At 41.4% G+C, this 22,267-nt stretch overlaps 1 protein-coding gene across 5 annotated transcripts in view; it reads right to left on the minus strand.

Annotated features, from left to right (window-relative positions):
* SCLT1 (sodium channel and clathrin linker 1) overlaps nt 1-22,267 on the minus strand; it is a 98,590-nt gene that overhangs the window by 886 nt on the left and 75,437 nt on the right. For 4 of the 5 annotated variants that reach the window (XM_050946452.1, XM_050946454.1, XM_050946453.1 and 1 more), the window contains 2 exons: nt 13,308-13,386; nt 7,142-7,237 (listed from right to left, as the gene is read on the minus strand). In XM_050946452.1, coding sequence (XP_050802409.1) covers nt 7,142-7,237; nt 13,308-13,386 — 175 coding nt within the window. Of the gene's footprint in view, nt 1-6,857; nt 6,957-7,141; nt 7,238-13,307; nt 13,387-22,267 lie in introns of those variants that run through there. The other variant, XM_050946456.1, reaches the window with a different exon arrangement.

Below are 22,267 nucleotides of genomic sequence, written 5' to 3' on the forward strand. Positions count from 1 at the left end.
TTTTATAGATAGTGTCTTTCATCCCAAAACTGCTACACATTCTACTTTTTATACATACTGCATCACTGAAATACAAACCTTTGTGGTAGAGGGCAATTGCTAAGGGAACAAGTGGCACATAGCAAACTGCACAATTGTAGACAGATGAAATTTGGGTGTCAGTTACACAGGCAAATGCCTACTCCAAACTCCTACCTTAAGAAAAGGTATGTGGGATCTTTAATGTTGAAACAGGGTAGACAGGACATATTAAACATATGCAACATTTGTATTCAGGACATAATTTGCAGTGGGGCTGTTTGAGTTTCAAGCTTTGAGTTTTCTTTCTTTCTTCCCGACACTCACTGCAAAGGTGAAACAAGCAAAACTACTGTATGTATTTTCCATGTTGTTCATTTCTGCTTATTACCCCTGTCTGTCAGACGGCGGTTCTCCTAACATCCTTGGACCTAACAAATCTAGCTATTTTCCATCCACTGCTTTCCCACTAATAAGCACTAATGCACTCCAGAGGGCTGCACTGCAGACAATCTTAGAGGAAGTAACATTCAAGACTACTGAAGTGTAGTAAACAGTTCAATCTGAAAGCACAATGCTAATGAGGAAGGGATGGTATAACTGTTCCATGTGCAGGATAGTTTTCCTGCTAACTGTTTACAGCTCCGTAATTTTTGCCTTGTGATTCTAACATAGTTAATGTTATTACTGGAAGGGAGGTGTGTGTATGGAGGGTATTCTGGTGGTGGATCAACATCAAACTCTTAAGCTGTAAAACTGCCCTCCTGACTTTGTAATTTATGTCCAAAATGTATCATGATTGCTTCCTGGAGCAGCTTGTCCTGGGCTCAACAAGGACAGAGACAATTCTTGATTTAGTCCTAAGTGGACACAGAATCTAGTCCAAGAGGTGAATGTAGCTAAAATGCTCAGTAATATAGTTAACATCCTTGCAGGGGGGAAATGCCAAAGAAACCCACCACAGTAGTATTTAACTTCAAAAAGGGGATTACACAAAAAAGGGGATGCTAGTTAAACAGAAATTAAAAGGAACAGTCACAAGGGTGAAATGCCTGAAAACTGTATGGAGACTAATAAGACCACCATAATAGAGACTCAAACGAAATGTATACTCCAAATTATGAAAAACCACACAAAAAACAGTAAGCGGATAAAAAAAAAAAAGAAGCCACCATGGCCAAACAGCAGAGTAAAAGATGCAGTTAGAGACAAAAAGACATCATCTTTTACAAATTGGAAGTCAAATTCTGGTGAGGAAAATAAGAGCATAAACTCTGGCAATTCAAGTGTATAAATATAATAGGGCAGGCAAAGAAAGAATTTGAAAAGCAACTAGCAAAAGACACAAAAACTAATAGCCAATTTTTTTTTAAAGTACATCAGAAGAAGGAAGTCTGCCAATTAATCACTGGACAATTGAGGTGCTAAAGAAGCAGTCAAGGAAGATGAGGCTGTTGCGGAGAAACAATGAATTTTTTACATTAGTCTTCATTGCAGAGGATAGAGGGGAGATACCTAAAAAGAATGGTTCATGTGCAGGTGGCAAATCTGAGGCATTGACCCAGACTGACGTGTCTGTTGGTAGAGGTGGTTTTGGAACAAGCTAATAAATTAAACAGTAATAAGTCACCAGGACAAGATGGTATTCAGCCAAGAGTTCTAAAGGAACTCAAATGTGAAATTAGAAAATGACTAACAATGGTATGTAACCTATCAGTTAAATCAGCCTCTCTGCCAGAAGACTGGAGGATAGCTAATAGCTAACATAACATTGATTTTTAAAAAAGTTCCAGAGGTGATCCTGGCAATTATAGGCCACTAAGCCTAACCTCAGTAACAGGCAAAAGGGTTGAAACTATGTAAAAAACAAATCATCAGACATATAGATAAATATGCTGGGGAAGAGTCAACAAGGCTTTTGTAAAAAGAAATCATGCCTCACCAATCTAGTACAACTCTTTGAGAGGGATCAATAATCATGTGGACAAGGGTAAGCCAGTTATAGTATACTTGGACTTTCAGAAAGCCTTTGACAAGGTCCCTCACTAAAGGCTCTTAAGCAAAGTAAGCAGTTATAGGATAAGAGGAAAGGCCCTCTCATCGATCAGTAAATGGCTAAAAGACACAAAAGAAAGTACAGGAATAAGTGGTCAGTTTTCACAATGAAGAGAAATAAATAACAGGGTCCCCCCAAGATCGTTACTGGGACCTGTATTGTTCAACATATTCATAAATGAGGTGGAAAAGGGAGTGAATAGTGAGGTGCCAAAATTTGCAGATGATACAAAATTACTCAAGACAGTTAAGTCCAAGCTTACTGTGAAGAGTTACAAAGAGATCTTACAAAACTGGGTAACCTGGCAACAAAATGGCAGATGAAATCCAATGTTGATAAATGGGAAGTAATGCATATTAGAAAACATATTCCCAACGATACATACAAAATTATAGAGTCTAAACTAGCTGTTACCACTCAAGACAAAGATCTTGCAAGTCACTGTGGATAGTTCTCTATAAACAGCTGCTCAACGTGTAGCAGCAGTCAAGAAAGCTAACAAGGTTAGGAACCATTAGGAAAGGGATAAATAAGACTGAAAATATTATGCCACTACATAAATCCATGGTACACTCCATACCTTAAATACTGCATTCATGCAGTTCTGGTTGCCCCATCTCAAAAAAGATAAATTAGAATGGGGAAAAGTACAGAGAAGAGAAAAAAAAAAAGAGACCACCGGGATCTGATTTGGATATGGATAGAGACCTCTTTAATGTCTTTAATGAAGTAAACACAAAGGGGAAATGTGTGATTATGGGAGACTTCAACTTCCTGGATATAGACTGGAGGACGAGTGCTTGCAAGAATAATAGGGGTCAGATTTTTCTGGATGTGATAGCGGATGGATTTCTTCATCAAGTAGTTGAAGTACCTACGAGAGGGGATGCCATTTTAGATTTGGTTTTGGTGAGCAGTGAGGACCTCGTAGAAGAAATGGTGGTAGGGGACAACCTTGGTTCGAGTGATCATGAGCTGATTCAGTTCAATCTAGATGGAAGGATAAACAAATGTAGATCTGGGATTAGGGTTTTCGACTTCTCGAGGGCTAATTTTAAAGAGTTAAGGAAATTAGTTAGGGAAGTGGATTGGACGGAGGAACTTGTGGATTTAAATGCGGAGGAGGCCTGGAATTACTTTAAGTCACAGCTGCGGAAATTGTCGGAAGCCTGCATCCCAAGAAAGGTGAAAAAAACCATGGGCAGGAGTTGTAGGCCAAGCTGGATGAGCAAGCAACTCAGAGAGGGGATTAGAAAAAAGCAGAAAGCTTACAGGGAGTGGAAGAAAGGCGGGATTAGCAAGGGAAGCTACCTTGGTGAGGTCAGAACATGTAGGGATAAAGTAAGGAAGGCTAAAAGCCGCATTGAACTGGACCTTGCAAAGGGAATCAAAACCAATAGTAAAAGGTTCTACAGCCACATAAATAAGAAGAAAACAAAGAAAGAAGAAGTGGGGCCGCTATACACTGAGGATGGAATGGAGGTTAAGGATAACCTAGGCATGGCCCAATATCTAAATAAGTACTTTGCCTCAGTTTTTAATAAGACTAGTGAGGAGTTTAGCGATGATGGAGGGATGATAAACGGGAATGTGGATATGGAGGTGGATATTACCGCAACTGAGGTAGAGGCCAAACTTGAACAGCTTAATGGGACAAAATCGGAGGGCCCGGACAATCTCCATCCGAGGATATTAAAGGAACTGGCGCGTGAAATTGCGAGCCCGTTAGCGAGAATTTTTAAGCAATCGATAAACTCGGGGGTTGTGCCGTACGACTGGAGGATTGCTAACATAGTTCCTATTTTTAAGAAAAGGAATAAAAGTGATCCGGGTAATTATAGGCCTGTTAGCTTGACGTCTGTAGTATGTAAGGTCTTGGAAAAAATTTTAAGGGAGAAAGTAGTTAAGGACATAGAGGTCAATGGTAATTGGGACGAATTGCAACATGGATTTACTAAAGGTAGATCGTGCCAAACCAACCTGATCTCCTTCTTTGAGAAGGTGACGGATTACTTAGATAAAGGAAATGCGGTAGATATAATTTACCTCGATTTCAGTTAGGCGTTTGACATGGTTCCACATGGGGAACTGTTAGTTAAATTGGAAAAGATGGGGATGAATATGAAAGTTGTAAAGTGGATAAGGAACTGGTTAAAGGGGAGACTCCAGCGGGTCGTATTGAAGGGTGAACTGTCAAGCTGGAAGGAGGTCACTAGTGGAGTCCCTCAAGGATCGGTTTTGGGACCGATCTTATTTAACCTTTTTATTACTGACCTTGGCACAAAGAGCGGGAATGTGCTAATAAAGTTTGCAGATGACACAAAGCTGGGGGGTATTGCTAACACGGAGAAGGACAGGGATACTATTCAGGAAGATCTGGACCACCTTGTAAACTGGAGTAATAGTAATAGGATGAAATACAATAGTGAAAAGTGCAAGGTCATGCACTTAGGGATTAATAATAAGAATTTTAGATATACGTTGGGGATGCATCAGTTGGAAGCGACAGAGGAGGAGAAGGACCTTGGGGTATTGGTTGATAGCAGGATGACTATGAGCCGCCAATGCGATACGGCTGTTAAAAAAGCAAATGCGATTTTAGGATGCATCAGGCGAGGTATTTCCAGCAAGGACAAGGAGGTGTTAGTACCGTTATATAAGGCGCTGGTGAGACCCCATCTGGAATATTGTGTGCAGTTCTGGTGTCCCATGTTCAAGAAGGATGAATTCAAACTGGAACAGGTCCAGAGACGGGCTACTAGGATGATCCGAGGAATGGAAAACCTGCCTTATGAAAGCAGACTCAAAGAGCTTGGCTTGTTTAGCCTGGCCAAAAGAAGGCTGCGGGGGGATATTCTTGCTCTATATAAATATATCAGGGGGGTTAACGTTAGGGAGGGAGAGGAATTATTTAAGTTTAGTACTAATGTAGGCACGAGGACGAATGGGTACAAACTGGATATAAGGAAGTTTAGACTTGAAATTAGACGAAGGTTTCTAACATTAGGGGAGTGAAGTTCTGGAACAGCCTTCTGAGGGAAGTAGTGGGGGCAAAAGACTTTTCTGGCTTTAAGACTAAGCTTGATAAGTATATGGAGGGGATGTTATGATAGGATAGTTTAATTTGGGCAATTGATCTTGGATTATCACCAGATAAGTCTGCTCAATGGTCTGCGGGGAGATGTTGGATGGGATGGGAACTGAGTTACTGCAGAGAATTCCTTCTTGGGTGCTGGCTGGTGAGTCTTGCCCACATGCTCAGGGTTTAACTGATCGCCATATTTGGGGTCGGTAAGGAATTTTCCTCCAGGGCGGATTGGCAGGGGCCCTGGAGGTTTTTCGCCTTCCCCTGCAGCGTGTGGCATGGGTCGCTTGCTAGTGGATTCTCTGCAGCTTGAGGTCTTCAGACCAATTTTGAGGATTTCAATAACTCAGTCCTGGGTTAGGGGTTGTTATAAAAGTGGATGGGTAGGGTTCTGTGGCCTGCCTTGTGCAGGAGGTCAGACTAGATGATCATATTGGTCCCTTCTGACCTATGAGTCTATGAGTCTAAGATTAGGGGTATGAAACAGCTTCTATATAAGGAGAGATTAGAATGAATGGGACTGTTCATCTTGGAAAACAGATGACTAAGGGGGGAGGATATGATAGAGATCTAAAAAATCATGATTGGTATGGCAAAAGTAGTGTTATTTATACCTTCACATAACACAAGAACTAGGGGATCACCCAATAATATTAAAAGGCAGTAGGTTTGAAACAAAAAAAGGAAAATATTTCTTCACACAACACTTGTTGAACTTGTTGCCATGGGATGTTGTAAAGACTAAAAGTATAATTGGGTTTAAAAAAGAATTAGATAAGTTCATGGAGATAGGTCCATCAATGACTAGTAGCCAAGAGGGTCAGGGACACTATCCCATGCCCTGACCATATATCCCTTAACCTCCAACTCACAGAAGCTGGGACTGGACGATGGGATAGATTAATTGCCCTGTTCTGTATATTCACTCTGAGGCTTCTGGCAGTGGTCACTGTCAGAGAAAGGATACTGTGCTACATAGACCATTGGCTTGACCCAATGTGGCTGTTCTTATGTTTTCTTCCCAAAATTAATGAACTGTGTGAGGGAGAATCACTCTCCTCCCCACACAGCAACACAAGTTTCCTTTTTAAGTTATTTACTTTTGTGGAGGGAGACTGAAAATTGTAAGCTAAAAGTAAGAGGGTATATGATAGAACTGAGTAGACACAGAACACGATTAAAAATTTCCCCTCTGTTGACATTCCAACTTGTCTCTTTTTCCAGTATGAGGCTAAGACACCTGGCATCTAGTTGGGCCCTAGAAATTCCTGACCCACAACTGTCTCTGTCTTAAACTAGTTTTCACTGCCTAAAAAAGCCTAGAAAGAGTTCTATAGCTATGAAATGAAGACATATTTGTCTTCTGAATCAAAATGAGATTCTACAGGTGCCAGTCTGTGGGAGCTAGCACAATATTTGCATTTTATTACTATGAAGCCATTATTTCTAATGAATACAGCCTTACTGGTCAATTTGCAAGGGGCCTGGATCAGCTGTTCTGTGTAATCAGTGGTGATAGGTATTTAAACTTTATAGTTTATTCCCTCATTCTGATCTTGATTCAGTTTTACACTGACTTAATAACTTGGCTCCTTCCTTTGTTGCAAAAGATTACTAAAAACTCACATGCTTTCATTAATATGATGAGAACCACACAAACAGAGTTCACATCTAATTTATTTCCAAAAACATATTACATGAAAGCACTGGATTTTCATTGATGTGCCCAAGTGAAGTATTCCACTCACTCATAACGGTGAGAAGAAAGCTTGGAGTATGGTTAAATATATTCTAGTTCTGAAATGACACATTTTGCAAAGTTAGATCAGCTACTTTACTAGGTATAATAAATAAATAAATAAATAAACAAACAAACAATTACCTCTACCCTAGGGAGATTCCAAAATAACTTTTTTCTTGTAACATTCAAAGACCTCTTGTTATGCAGCTGTAATAATTGTTTTCTGATTACAATTTTGTACCTGTTGAGATGCTGTAGCTGCCTTCTGTTCTGCCTGTGTTAGTCGCCTTTGAAGTCTGTTGACTTTTTCTTGATGCTCTATCATTAATTTTTCATTCTGTATAAGTGAAAGATCTTATTACAACTGTAAGTTTCATATATATTGCAGTAAGAAAACTGAGCAAAAGGAATTTGGTCAATGCCAAATATTGGAACTATTTACCATCTACAAGACAGGAAATTATATACGTTTGTGATTCTGAATAATTTCCAGCTCACAAACATTATATAAAAGCACAAATCCTGTTTTACATTTTTGATTGCACAAATTTTCTATATAAAGTAGACTTCAAATCAAGTTATATTAATGTCAATATTTTAGTTTAGGCATCTCATAAAAGTTGGCATTTCTGGAATATTGGGAAATTTCTTACCTGATAATTTCCTTGCTGCTCACAGCATCTATCACAATTCTGATATGTATGGGCTATTCCCCCACATCTGCAGTTTCCAGAGGAGGTTCAAAGCTGCAGTACAGCCTGTGCTAGCCACAGCCCCTTCTGCTTTGTGCCAGATGATTCATTCCAAAGCTGTGAAAAACACTCAACCAATGTTTAGTAACGATAACTTCAGTGCCAACTAATTATTTATGTATGGTAGGCCACTGTGGTACCTATCCAAATAAAATACTGACCCTTGACTGTGAAGGTAATCAGGATAGGTAGAATTGTGGTAGACGCTGCTGCTAGCAGAAAGGAAATTACTGTATAAGAAATTTTCCATTCTTCAGTCTAGCGTCTCTCACAATTCTGATACACATGGGAAGTAGCAAGCAGAGAACAGGAGTAGAACAGTAAGAAAAGTGAACATAAGAAATAGGAAAGACCCTTTTTCTGAACTGCTCAATAGCCAGGTTATGTCTGGACCACTACCTGTAGTACCTTCCTGCCAAAGGAGGCCTCTATGGAGACAGAATGTCCGCCTTATAGTGTTTGATAGAGGTGTTAGCCAATGATCATGTGGGTTGCTCTGCAGATCTCTGAAGTACACTCTTTTGGCCCATAAGGTTGCCATGCATCTTGTAGAAGATGCCTTGATTCCTTCTGGAAGAGGTGTACTGGATGGCTTGTATGCCTCAGTGATGCATACTCTGATAGTATGGGATAGTTTGGATACTCTAAACCCTTGGCACTTTGGGATGAAAGGAACTGAATAGGAAGCCTGATCTCCTTGTGGATTGTACACACTTGATGTCAGGTTTCAGTGCTTGTCTGACATCTAAGGTGTGCCACTGCTTCTCAGTCAAGTGCTGTGGCCATGGAGAGAATGAAAGAGGTCACTAGCTCAAAGAGATGGGTGGTCAGGGCTTTCAACACCAGTGGTAGGACCCACTAACGGAAGACTGTTCTGACAGCTCTGAGCAATCTAGATACCTGAAGGTTCTGCCAAGGACCCCGAGGGTCCTGTGAATTTGCATATTTGTTGCACTCTTGGCATCAGGCACTGAACTTGGTCCACATGAGTAGATTTTCAGTGTTGAAACTTCTGGATGACAGCAGAGGCCTGGTCATTTTGGAAGATAGGCCGAGTGTCGTTAACATTTCCCTTTCAATAGCAGGCTGTCAATTGAAGATTATCTGGGTCTAGGTGGAAAAAAGATATCAGGTCTTTTTGGAAGCTGCAACAGTTGTTACCAGATCAGTGAACCAGTATCTTCTTGGTCAGTTCAGAGTTCTGTTATTCTTCTTGCCTTATCTTTTGGTTCATCTTTTCTAGGAGAGAGAAGGTGGGAATATGTATAGCAGGCTTTGAGACCATGTGTGAGACAGAGCACTGGGCCTGAGTTTTGCTTCCCGGGTGAAGAGTTTTGGCTATTTTGAATTCCTGCGATTGTCAAAACAGGTAGACTGAGGGGAGGCCGAATGTCTGTGAGATCAGAGTGAAGACTTCCCGGTTCAGGCATCACCCTGAGCAGCTGACTCTGTGTTTGTTAAGCCAGTCTGCCTTTAGGTTCTGTTCTTCTTTTGTGTGTATCGCCTTTAGGGAAGTGCAAATCACATCTGCATGCTCCATTGTCTCCATTGCTTATGCATGCAGTTGTGGTTGTCTGGCTAGACCAGGACTTGGTTGCTCTCTAGGTAGGTCTGGAATCTCAGTAAAGCTAGTTTGTCAGCTGTGAGGTCCAAGGGCTTGATGATGAGATTCCTTTTCCCGGGCTCCAGCTACCCTACATTTTTATGGGTCCCAGAAGTGTTCCCAATCCCTTCAGACTGGCATCTTCTGTGAGAACCTGCAGGCCTGGAAGGCATATTGAAAGACCCCTGCAGATGTTCTCTAGGACCATTCATCATTTTAGGGAATCCAATATCTGGTTGGGAATCATTACCCTGTCTTACATTCACTCCAGAAAATGGTTCCATACTCTCAGAAAAGAGGCCTGGAAACACAATGTGACCTTGCCCATGTGGAGACCCATATGCATGAGACCCAAATGCCCAGAAGCTAGACACACTGAGCTATGGCTGGCCTCATGCATTTGTCCAGCATGGATACCAGATCCTGGCTCATCTGGAAATCTGTCTAAATGATGGGTAGATCTTAGACACCACAGTGTCTATCTCCACTCCAAGGTAAATTGTGTTTGTCAAGGGAATCATAGAACTTTTCCTCATGTCATTGCAAAGCCATGCGCTTGGAGGCAGTCCAGTGTCTAGGCTGTGGCACGGCATGCTGCACGGCCTGTGAGCTATGCCTTGCTGTGATTACGACTACCCACTAACTAAAGACTCTGGGTACAGAGGTGAATCATAAGGAAAAGGCTTTGTCATGCTAAGGACTTTGTTGGTTTCAAGGAAAATTCATTTAGGTTTCCTTGGAAACTTTTGCTCCAGATTTTCTCCTCCTGCCAGAGTAACAGTCCTTTCTTAGATAACCTTGGCGTTGGTAGCAACTAACAGATTCCCGTGCTGGCTTTGATAGAGAGGACAGAGATCTCTCTGCCATCTCTGCTACTAAATTCTCCAATGTTTCCCCTAACAGATCCTCACTGGTAAATCTTGATGCACAGAATATCTATTTAGAATGAGTGATGACTATTCATAGATGTAACATGACATCCTTGTAGCTACCAAGTTAGAAGCCATTACATATCACAAACCACATCAAGGGTTTGACCAAGACAGGACCCAAGACATTTCACTCCAGTCAAGAATCATACCCTAGAAGATGAACCATTTGTTTATCACGAAGTAGGCTTATCTATTAAATAGATGAAAAACCTTTGGTCTGAACAGCTGTAACTGAGGTTTTGAAATTGCTGTGCAATGTTTCATTGCTCTTATGGTCTATGGGGTCTTGCAACACTTTCTGAAGGTGAGACATCCTCATTTGGATCTTATGATGCCCTCAAAGGAGGCACAAGCGGGAAAGCACATATCATAATAATGCTCAAAGGGAAAGATGTTTTATTATTAAGTTTTTTGCAGGCCAATGACTGACATCCTGTCATGGACAGACAAGGTGGATGAGGTAATATTTTTTATTGGACTGACTTCTGTTAGTAAGAGAGAGAGAAATTTTCAAGCCAGAGAGAGCTCTTCTTCAGGTCTGGGAAAGATATTCCGAGCATCACAGACAAATGCAAGATGGAACAGGTTGTTTATCATAAGTAGTTAGCACATATTCTAAGGCACCATTCAGGGAAGAGCGGCCCCTTAACACCTCTTGAGTCATAGGACAAAAAGGGGGAGGGGCGTTAATGGGTTAATTACAACAATCTGTAACCCACTAACCCTTCTTTTTGTTCTAGAAAGGGTCTTGTTTTATACTTGCAGTCCTTTGTTGCCCCACGACTTACCAGGAGGAGGCCAGGAGGCTTGAAAACAAAAACGTTTTAGCTTCTCAGAAAACCGCTAAAATAACAAATCTAAAAGAAAAAGATGGGGCTGAGGAAAACTACTAATGTGGAGGCAGAAGATCTGGCTGCAAGCAGAAGAAGGGTGTGTGGTTAGCACAGGTTGTGATGCAGCTTTGCGCTGCCTCCAGAAACTGCAGACAGGAGGGGTATAGTTCATACATATGAAATGTGGGAGATGCGGGACTGCATAAGATGGAGGTTACTTAGCTGTAACTGGAGGTGCTTTGAGATGGATGGTCCCAATCGTTATTTCATAAGTGGGTATGCATGTGCACCATGTTCCTGAATCTGGATTTTTTTTTTTTAATAAGTAGTGTCTTTTCATCCACACGTGTACTCTGAACTGAGGGAATGAAAGGTGATGCAGGCAGATTCCTCTCCAGTTTCCCATTTTCAACACAGTCCAAATAATTCACAGCAAAGGGGACGGACGGAGTGCAGTGGAATACAGATTGGACCCACACATCTCAAAGAATCTCCAGTTACACGTAAGTAACCTTCTTATCTTCTTTGACTGATGGTCCCAATGCGTATTGCACATGTGAGAGATTAACAAGTAGTAGTCAAACAGGAGGTGGATGCCAGGACACAGAAGTGATAGCAGACTATAGTACTGCTGTCCACACAGCTGAATCCTTGGATTACTGAGACCAGAACATAATGCTTCATGAAGATATGCAAAGAGCTCCAAGTAACTGCCCTACATATCTCATAGTATGGGTACATCATTTGCCCTCTGGTGGAATGTATGGGTACATCATTTGCCCTCAAACTGTGTGTGCACCCAAAATCCACTTAGCTGTGCTAACATAGCTTGACCCGTTGATTGCTCTTCTATAAAAACAAAGAGTTTAGGTTTCTTTTTAATATCCTTTGTAGATAAAAGGCTAAAACACTTTGCATATCCAGAGAAACTTCTCTCTTCCCCCAAAGCATGTGGTTTCAGACAAAATACTGGTAAGTGGATTACCTGATTCTCATGAAATTCAGAAACTACTTTAGGGATGAATCCGGGGTGAGAGAGTAACGAGACCTTTTCCTTATAGAAGATCGCATATGGCAGGTCCGCCATGAGCGCTCCCAGCTCATTGACTCTTCTGGGTGATGTCATAGCTATTTGAAAGGCCACTTCATAGACAGATGGCCCACCGAGCATGTGACTAGAGGTTCAAAGGGAGGTTTAGTGAATGACGACAGGACAAAACTGAGGTCCCACTGAGGTGCCAACTTTACCAATGGTGAAAAGGATCTGAGACGCACTCTCAGAAGTCTAGTTGTGACAGGATGAATGAAGATCATATGGTTATTCACCAGAGGAGGGAAAGTGCTGAACACTGCTAAATGTACTTGCACAGAACTGAGGGTGAGACTTGAAGACTTCGGGGTAAGTAGACACTCTAAGGGTATGTCTACACTACAAATTACTTAGGGCTATGAATAATCCCCACCCATAGTAATGTAAGTTGTACCAACCTAAACACTGGTGTAGACAGTGCTATGTCAGTGGGACAAGCTCTCCCACAGACACAGCTACTGCCTCTCATGGAGGCAAGCGTTAAGCTGATGGGAGAGCTCTGTCCTGTCAACTTAAGGTGTCTTCACCAGAAGTGCTCTACAGCGGCGCGGGTTGCAGGGACGTGCTGGTGGCCACTTTCTGCAGTTCCCATTTACTGGGAACGGCGAACTGCGGGTGGCCATGCCTGCGGACAGTCAATGTAAACAAACTATCTCGTGCCCTGCCAGCGGATTACCCTGATGGGCCGCAGATTGCCCACCACTGCTTTAGAGAGTGCTATCCCAGGCGTACAACAAGTGTGACAAAGGCATATCAGTGTTCAAAAATGTCCACTAATTATTTAATAAGGCACACTCTTCAAACAAACTTTCCTTTACTTTTAATGTATAATGGAAGGGACATTTGTTTATTCATTCCTACAGATATTCTGTTAACTCAATCACTCATATAGTATGGTAAGAACCCTCCCTTTTTTTACTATGCTACTGCATAATGAATATAATAGGCTCACCTTTAAAAGGCATGCATGAATAAGATTAAATGATCTTTAAATAATATTTTATGAATCACAACACAATTTATATATTAGTAACCATGAAAGAGGATCTCTCCTTTCTCATGTTTTATGATTCGGGAGCAAAGTTAAGAAAGATTCTAAAATCTTCAGAGGCACTTATAAACTAACTATGTAACTCATCTGGATAAGGTTCAGTAAGATTCTATAATATGTAGTTCCCATGAGGGTCATTATCTTACCTCAGCTATCTTTTCATTTGCCATTTCCAGCTGAGAAATCAGCTCTTGTGTATGAAGTTTCTGTCGACTCAGCTCACTTCTATCAATCAGACCAAAGAAGCTGATTAATGTACAGTAATGCATCTGTTAAACAAATAACTAACATTTAATAGATCCTTTCTTGAGAAGTTTTCCTGGTTTAGTCCAATTTTAATTAGACTGTTGCTCACAACAACTCAGTTAGAAAATATCCCAACTCTAGCTTCTCTTAAAAAGGGTGATGGCAAAGACATGGTGTATTTTTTGTTAAGACCAATAGCCCTTGGAGTTGTCTTCAACATACTCACATTATACAAATGTAGCATTAAGCACACTGAGTACACATACAAATTTTATTTGCAGTGTTTTCTGCTTACATGTTAATAAACTGATGTCAACTAAATTAATGTCGTATGATTAACCTAAAAAACAAGCATACTGATCAATTCAGGAAAGTACTTCTCTGATGCACAGTCTGAAGTACATAAAATATAACTGCTCATTTTAATCTTTAAAAATGTAGGCAGAGATATGGCAATACAACTTGTAGAGAGAAAGGTACAGTAGCATGATATAACAACAAGTGTTTAGGTAAGACATTACTTAAGAGTAGAAGGAATTATGTAAATTGTAAGGTGGAAAAGGATACAGGAAAAGGACAACAGCCATTCACTCAAATGGAGAAAAGAGGGAGAAACGTAACTTTCAAACAGAAACTAATCAGCTGGAAAACAGCCTCTCCTCCAGTCTGTAATTAGTAGTTAGTTTATAAGTTAAACTTCAGAGCATTTTGGAACAGCTTGTTCAGTATGAAAAGTGCTTCTAAAACCCACATTCGTCATATTATAACGGGCCTTCAATGATCTCAAAAAGATTGTCTAAGAATCATAGAGTTTAAGGCCAAAAGGGACCACTAGATAATCTACTCTGACCACCTGTATATCACAGGCCACCACCACCACCCAGCACTAGAACACTAAAAAAATGAAATCAAAGTAAATGAGATCCACAGAAGATTAGAATATTATGAGCCACAGGCAGAGAATAGGAAGGACTGAGATGCACCAATGCTCGAGGTTAATGGCAGGGAATTAAGTGAAATATACCCAGAATCCTGGCAAGTGACCCACACCCATGTGCTGCAGAGGAAGGCCAACTCCTTCCCTCCCCACAACATCACTGCCCATCTGACCTGAGAGAAAATTCCTCCCTAACCCCACATATGGTGATCAGTTAGATCCTGGGCATGTAAGAACTAGCTAGCCAGCACGTGAGAGAAAGAATGCATTTCAGAGCCCTAACCCCCTCTGCCCAATGTCCTGTCTCTAGCCAGGGAAATCTCTGAGGCTTCAGAGGAAAGATGTAAAAAACCCTTCCCAGAATACATTGGTGGAGGAGGGAGATACCTTCCTGACCCCCAATGGTGAGTGGCTGAAACCCTGAAGCATGAGCTTCAGGAACATAAGACATAAATTGGAAGCAAGCTCCAGCACTGTTGAGCCCTGGCATCTACCATCACAAACAGCCTTGTCACCCAACTGTATTCACAAATTTGTATAGCTCCCTCTTACAGCTCCCCACAACTTTTTTTAGGGAGTCTGTTCCAGAATCTCACCCTTCTGATGGTTACAAACTTTCTTGTAATTTCCAGCCTGAACTTGTTCATGGTCCAGTTTACATCCATTTGTTCTTGTGCCAGCATTGTCCTTTAGTTTAAATAGCTCTTCACCTTACCTGGTACATATGTGACCCCAATGTGTTTACAGAGAACAATCATATCTTCCCTCAGCCTTCTTTTTGCTAGACTAAACAATCCAAGCTCTTCCAGTGTCCTCCCATAAGATAGGATGATCAGGGGAATGGAGAGCCTAACAGCATTTCTCTGCAGCTGTTGTAGTTTAAATTCATCTTTCTTGAACAAGGGTGACTACAATTGTACACAGTGTTCCAAATGAGATCAGTGCCTTATACAATGGCATTAATATATCACTATCACTATCGGAAATGCCTCCTCTAATACATCTTAGGATCACATTTGCCCTTTTCCCCCCACAGCCACATAACATTGATGGCTCATGGTCTTCCTGAGATCGATCCGCACACTGAGGTCTCTCTCTTCCTCCATCACAAGCTGCCAGCGTGTAGCAGAAAATCTTATTATTAGACCCTAAGTGCATGACCTTGCACTTTGTACTATTGAATTTCATCCAATTTTTGTCACTTCAGTCTTCCATATCTTTCCTGTACAATATTCCAATCCTCCTCTGTTTTGATGATGCCTCCCAACTTTATGTCAGTAGCAAATTTCATTAGCACACTACCTACTTTTTGTGCCAAGGTCATTAATAAAAATATTGAACAAGTTTGGTCCCAAGACCGATCCTTGAGGAACTCCACTAGTAACCTCCCTCTAGTCTAATAATACATCTTTCAGCACAGCCGGCAGCCTTCCCTCATTTAGCCAATTCCTTATCTACCTTAGAATGCTCATACTGATCCACATTTTCTCTAATTTAACTAATGATTTCATGTCAAATGCTTTACTGAAGTTCACATATATTAAATCTACTGCACTTCTCTTATCTTAAAAATCTGTTATTTTCTCGAAGGAGAAAATCAGGTTAGCCCAGCATGGTCCACCTTTGGTAAATCCATGTTGTAGTACATCCCCTTTAACATTTACCTGTATGAATTTAATTATTCTTTCCTTCAGAATTGTTCTAAAACCATGAACACTGCTGAGGTCAGACTAACAAGTCTGTACTTGACTGCATCACTCTTTACCACTTGCTAATATAGGCATGATGTTTAGCTATTCTTAAATTATATGGTACTATAACACCAAATAGATAGTTTAATTAAAAATCCTTGCTACCCATGTCTTCTGCCTCCAGGCCCTGCAGCGGCTTCTTTATGGTGCGGGTAGTCTGGCATGGAGAGTACTGGCGCATGCCTTCCTGCGCCGCTTCCAAGGGCTCCGATATGACTGGCAGCTCCTTTATCTTGATCCAAGGGGTCTTCTGTGAGACCTCTCCGGGCTGCCAGTCTTCTATCACGACCTCCTCTGGACCTGGAAGCTATTCTCTGCGACCAGGTCCGTGGTGGCCACCGAGGGGGCAGATCTCCTTGCGGAGCCCCTGCTACACAATCCCCAGCTCCGTGTGCAGGTGGCAGAGTCCCTAGCGGTGTGCCAGAGGCTGGTCTTGGCGGAAGTCATCAGGGTCGGAGACCTCCTGGACTACGACCGGGGAGACTGGCTGGATCCCCTGATACTCGCTTGGCATATGGGGCTCTCAAGACTTTGTACTCCCTGGCACGTAATACAGGAGGTGAAGGCCGCTTTGCCGCCTGCTGCTCAGGCCTACCTTAACTGGGTCCTGCATGAGGGTACGCCCCGCCCACCTTCCACTCCGGGCCCTCCGGATCTTTTCATTGGGCCCCTGCCCCGTGGACCCGACCGCCCCCACCCCTTCTCCGCAAGCCGGCTGCCCGATCTGCAGCCGGTCTGCTTCCAAACCGCACCAAGGAAACATCTCTACACGCTTGTGCTCCACACCCTTCACTTCCTCACCCTTGTGTCCTGCCCTGACACAAAGTGGCAGGATCTCTTGCCACCTCTCGAGGATGAGGAGCCCCGGTGGGCCAGCCTATACTCTACCCTGGTCCCGGGGCCCGCTGGGGCTATCAGCTGGCGGCTCCTTCATGGGGCCATGAGCACGGGGGTGTATTTGGCACAGTTTACCCTTGCCCCAGACCTTCCCCTTCTGCAGCATGAGGGAAACCCTGGCGCACGTTTACTTAGAGTGTGCCAGGTTGCAGCCCCTATACCGGCTCCTCACCAATATACTGTTACATTTCTGGCTGCACTTTTTCCCTCACCACCTCCTTTATACACTCTCTACCCATGGCCCCACAAAGTCGCGGGACTTCCTGGTCAACCTCCTCCTTGCCCTGGCTAAAATGGCCATCTACACAACAAGGGAGAGGACGCTGGCCAATGGTGCTTGTTTCTGATCCTCTGTCCGTTCATGTATCTGGGCAGAGTTCCTCTGGGCGGCGTCCACTGGCTCCCTTGACGCCTTCGAGGAGCAGTGGGCGCTGTCTGGGGTTCTCTGCTTGGTGTCCCCGTCAGGATCCCTTCTTATGACCCTTTGACCGCACTCCTGTTCCTGTTCTTTTATTAATTGTCCCCTGAAATCAGTTGGGTTTTTGAGGTCCAGTAGGTCCTCCCCTTAGGCTGGGGGGGGGATCCTTTAGCATTGGCTGGGCTTCCGCCCGCCTAGTTCCCAGAAACCCAATATGTACCAGACTAGAAATCTCATGCCCAGTTCTTTCAGTATTCTGGGATAGAAATTATCTGGTTCTCCCTGATTTGAGCTCATTAAACTCTAAGTTTTTCTTCCACCTCATATGTAGTAAGTTCCATTTCTAGACACTGATTTCCATCAGACATACCGTCTTCATACACACATTCAATATCACAATTGTTACTTAAAACTGAAGAAAAGTATTCATTTAGTTTTTGGGCCATACCTAGATTATCTTTAATTTCCTTACCATCCACACTGCATAGCAGCCCAAAGTATGTAGCTCAAAAACTTGTCTCTTTCACCAACAGAAGTTGGTCCAATAAAAGCTGTTACTTCAGCCACCTTGTCTCTCTAATAACCTGGGACCAACATGACTACAACACTGTAAAACATCTCTTATTATTTATTTTAATTTCCTTGGCAAGACCTAATTCAGTTTGACTTTTAGTAACTTTACTTCATTCTTACATTTTCTAACCTCCACAATGTAGTTTTCTTTGCTTACTCCTAAAAAGCTTTTTGAGGTAGCTGTTCATCCATCTGGGTCTGGAACCTTTCTTGACAAGTTTTTTTTCCTTTTTGCTTGGGATTTAAATCCTTGAGCTCTTTGATCTATCTGACTTTGTTAACTGCAGCAATTCCCTTAAATTTCACAAAGTCTGCCCTTTTGAAATCAAAACTGAGTTGATTATCTGGTTTTGATTATCCTGCTATTTCACTGAAATCATGTAATCAACTCACGATCACTTGATCCAAGGTTATTTCCTACAATCAGCTCTTCTTTGATGTCCTCAGTACTTACCAAGACCAAGACAAAAATGGCCATCACCTCTTGTTGGTTCAGGATGATTTGATGAAGAAAACTGTCATCTTTCACATCCAGGAATAAGTGGGCTCTACCAGTATTAGCAGCATTAGAATATATAATCTATACCCAGGAAGATAAAGTCCCCTGATTATGATAATACTCAGTAGTATTTATCACTCTAATATGAGAGAGATCACTATCCATACCTGAATCTGGCCCTAGCGTCTATGGCAGATCCTTAAAATTAGCCTTACAGAACCTCTAACAGTCCTTCACCAAAGATTTTTGACCCAAACAAATCCTGTTTCGTCCATACTATCACTTTTTATTTCTTTACAGTTTATCACTTTGTTGATGTACAGCACTACTCCCACCACCTTTACCTTTATTCTTATCTCTCCTAAACAGAAAATACCTTTCAATTCTACTATTCCAGTCATGGGTGCTATTCCACTATTTTTATGTAATCCCTGTATATCTGGTTTGACCTCCTGCAACAGTAATTCCGGTTCCTCCATTTTATTGCTCAGACTCCTTGGATTCATGTACAATTATTTTAGTTGTTCCCCTAATATCGCAACCCAATTTTCTAGCTTGTGTTGTTCCATCATCCCATATTATATCTTAATTTAGCTGATTTTCCTGCTCCTGTGTACTGAAGCCAGGCGTGGAGATGTTAGAAGTCTCTCCCAGCTTTCTCCTCATATCTCCTAGTTTCTTTCTTTTTTTTTTTTTTTTTTAGGAATAGGGTCTAGGAAGAGAAGACAACAATAGCTACTGAGGCAGAAACAGAAATGACCTGAGGAGGAGAGGAGAGAAGTCAGAAGATGGTTGGACGCAGAAGGTTGGGATGTACATCATCACTGAGTGGGTATCTTATGGAAGCTACTTATGCATGAACTATTACTAACTGTATGGGCCGTGTCTGTATTTAAATATAGCTAATATTAAACTACGCACATACTGATAAAACAATTTTTTTTGGAAAATAAGGAAATTGTTCATTTTAAATAATCAAATACCACTTTTAAAATATCACTTATAGGTCCAAAGAATAATTCTGAATTCAAAATACTAAATAAGTAATTGAAAAATAATCTATTCCTTCTACACTTGTGTGATGAAGTGTGGAACTGGCACATTCAACAGCACAGACGTTATCAGAGTGGATGTGATCATGTACAGTGCTACACCAAGAAAATATTTTTAGTTAGAACCTCTGTTAGGGTCTGCTTAGCAAGTGTCTGCAGTGTGAACTTCAGTTCACTGATATTAGGGTGCAATTCCTGTAATGACTGTCACAGTGATATTTTGGGGATCACCTAGCCCAATAAGGGGTTTTGTCACTGGCTGCCTTGTAACACTGGGATGCCTTAATGGTATGCTGTTATGGCTCAGATCCCTGACACCAGCACAGGGTCTCACTCTGATTTCCAACAGCCTAGTTACTCCTTGCAGGGTCACTCCAACAGTCCCAAGTCTTCCCAAGTTCTGAACTACCAGACATTCAGACTATTCCCCTCTGGTTCATCACCCCCAAAGGGATTAAACCAGCCCTCCCCCCGCATCAGTTTACTTTGGAACATACATTCCACAGTTTGTGCCCCAGACGCCTGCTTGGGTAAAAATAAACAAAAAGTTTATTTAGTAGAAAAACCGCAGATTCAAAGATGAAATAGTAAGGGAAGGCAAACACCTCTAAGTTACACAGAAAACAAAGATGCCATCTCAGGCTTTACACTTCCATATTAAACAGCCTGTATTAGAAAAGGGATTCTATTGCCTTTGAACAGTTTTCCGGTGTATGCACTAGCTATAGGAGGGTCCAACATTTCACAGATAGCTTCTTGCCAAGAGGCTGCCTCAGTTTCTAGATGAAAACTTCAGTTTCAAGCCTCCTTTTTTAAATAGCTGCCCCTACCCTCTCCTGGCATAGTGACTCATGGTTATTCAGAGTTGGGAAAATTCCCTCGAATTGACAGCCAGAATACCTCAGTAACTTTCCATTAACTTTAATGGTCCACCACTGTGTTTTCCTGGGTTGCACAGTGGATTGATACTTGAGTTTAGTTTTGTATAAACACCTGGCTTGTGAGGTGCCTTTCCCTGTCTCATTGCTTGCAGCGTTGCTGTGAGGTGAAACTGAAATTGACTGGCACAATTCTCCATATACACAAATGCATAAATTTATAATTATAGTCTGTATATAACTCATAATAACCATGAAGTTCTGAGCATTACAAGCTTTCATAAAAGACCTTACTCAAAAGACATTCCATAGTACACTAATGCTCATTTTTGGGCTTAAACCTTCTGATGTCCTCGTAAGGTTTCTGGACCCTGATTGTCATACTAACACATGTTTAAAGGAAAGGATTTAGCCTTATAAATGACAAGGAACAATAAAAGTACTGGGCTAAAGAGATGATCCATTCTGCTTATTACAAAAATTAGAATTAATATTAAAACAAAGAGACAAAGGCTTTAAAAAAGTTGATCAAATCAGTTTCTATTCAATATTGTCTTTGCAAAGTAAGTAGAAGACAAAAGGTGAGCTGCTTAGTATTTTGGCAGATGGATGATGAATCTGCCAGCTGCAGCAAGTACCTATTGCAAAACTCTCATATGACAAATATAGTACGTGCCAGATGTTTTTTTTCTGTTGAATTATACTATCATATGCTTCAGTTACTCTTAATGATGCATTCTGTGGACTGCCAGTACCTGCAGCTGTCTCTCATCCTTAAAATAGGCTGCCAAACATTATAGTAGTATAGCCAAGAATAAAGTTTTAGAAATGGAGGAAGCCTCCTTCAGCTAAAAACGCTGTGTAATTCAGTTAATACATTGTATGGTACATCAAAGTACACAGTTCTGGTCAACACACATATTTAGACATGAAAACTGGAGATTAGTTACACGGTAGCACAAGGACAAGTCTGAGGACTCTTGAGGAATTTACTTGACTAAATACGTAATGACACGGGCACCACAGCTATGACATGGTGAATGAGAAAACTGGAACAAAGATACCTAAGGCACCTGCAGTCAAGTGAAGATAGTGTTAAGAATAAAATTAAAAGCATCATAACAAATAGACCCCTTACCATACAGTTTGTGAATTTATGTAATGGATGATCACTACTCATTGATGAAAGCTTAAAAAAAAAAAGCAACTCTCTACCTTATTTGTTGAAACATAACAGATCTGTTCTCTCAGCCAGTTAGATTTCAATGCAGATAGCTACATTAATGCAATGTTAAAGTTACAAATGTAATCATATAACTAAGAATCTCACAGCGACTTGTCCCCATATTCTATTTTTTCATATTGAGACTGCTAAATGCATGTGTCAATATGTACAGTATGTGTACCACTAGAATTTTTTTTCATTGTAAAAGTCACAATTTTCAGTCAGTTTCATGTAATTTTAAAATAAATTCCTTTTTATAAAAAAAAAGACAGCTTGTGCTTAATGATGCTCGCATTAAATGGCTCTTGTTAGCTTTGTAGATAAAAATTTCATTCAAAAGAAAAAAGCTTAGAGATAAATATTATTGCTCTTGCTCAGTAATATCTTTACTCTGCAATCATCTATGGATTTCAGTGTGATTACTGGCAGACTAAGGCCTGGTCTACACTATGAGTTTAAGTCGAATTTAACAGCGTTAAATCAAATTACGGAGCTCAGACAAGCCTACCAGAAAGCCAAAGAAGCAAACGGACGCTCCGGGGCACAGCCACAAACATGCCGCTTCTACGCTGAGCTGTATGCAGTTCTGGGGGGGCCACCACCACTACCCCACCCCTGACTGTGGATTCC

Source organism: Gopherus flavomarginatus, chromosome 3 (genome assembly GCF_025201925.1).
Source record: "Gopherus flavomarginatus isolate rGopFla2 chromosome 3, rGopFla2.mat.asm, whole genome shotgun sequence".
Classification (NCBI taxonomy): Eukaryota; Metazoa; Chordata; order Testudines; family Testudinidae; genus Gopherus; species Gopherus flavomarginatus.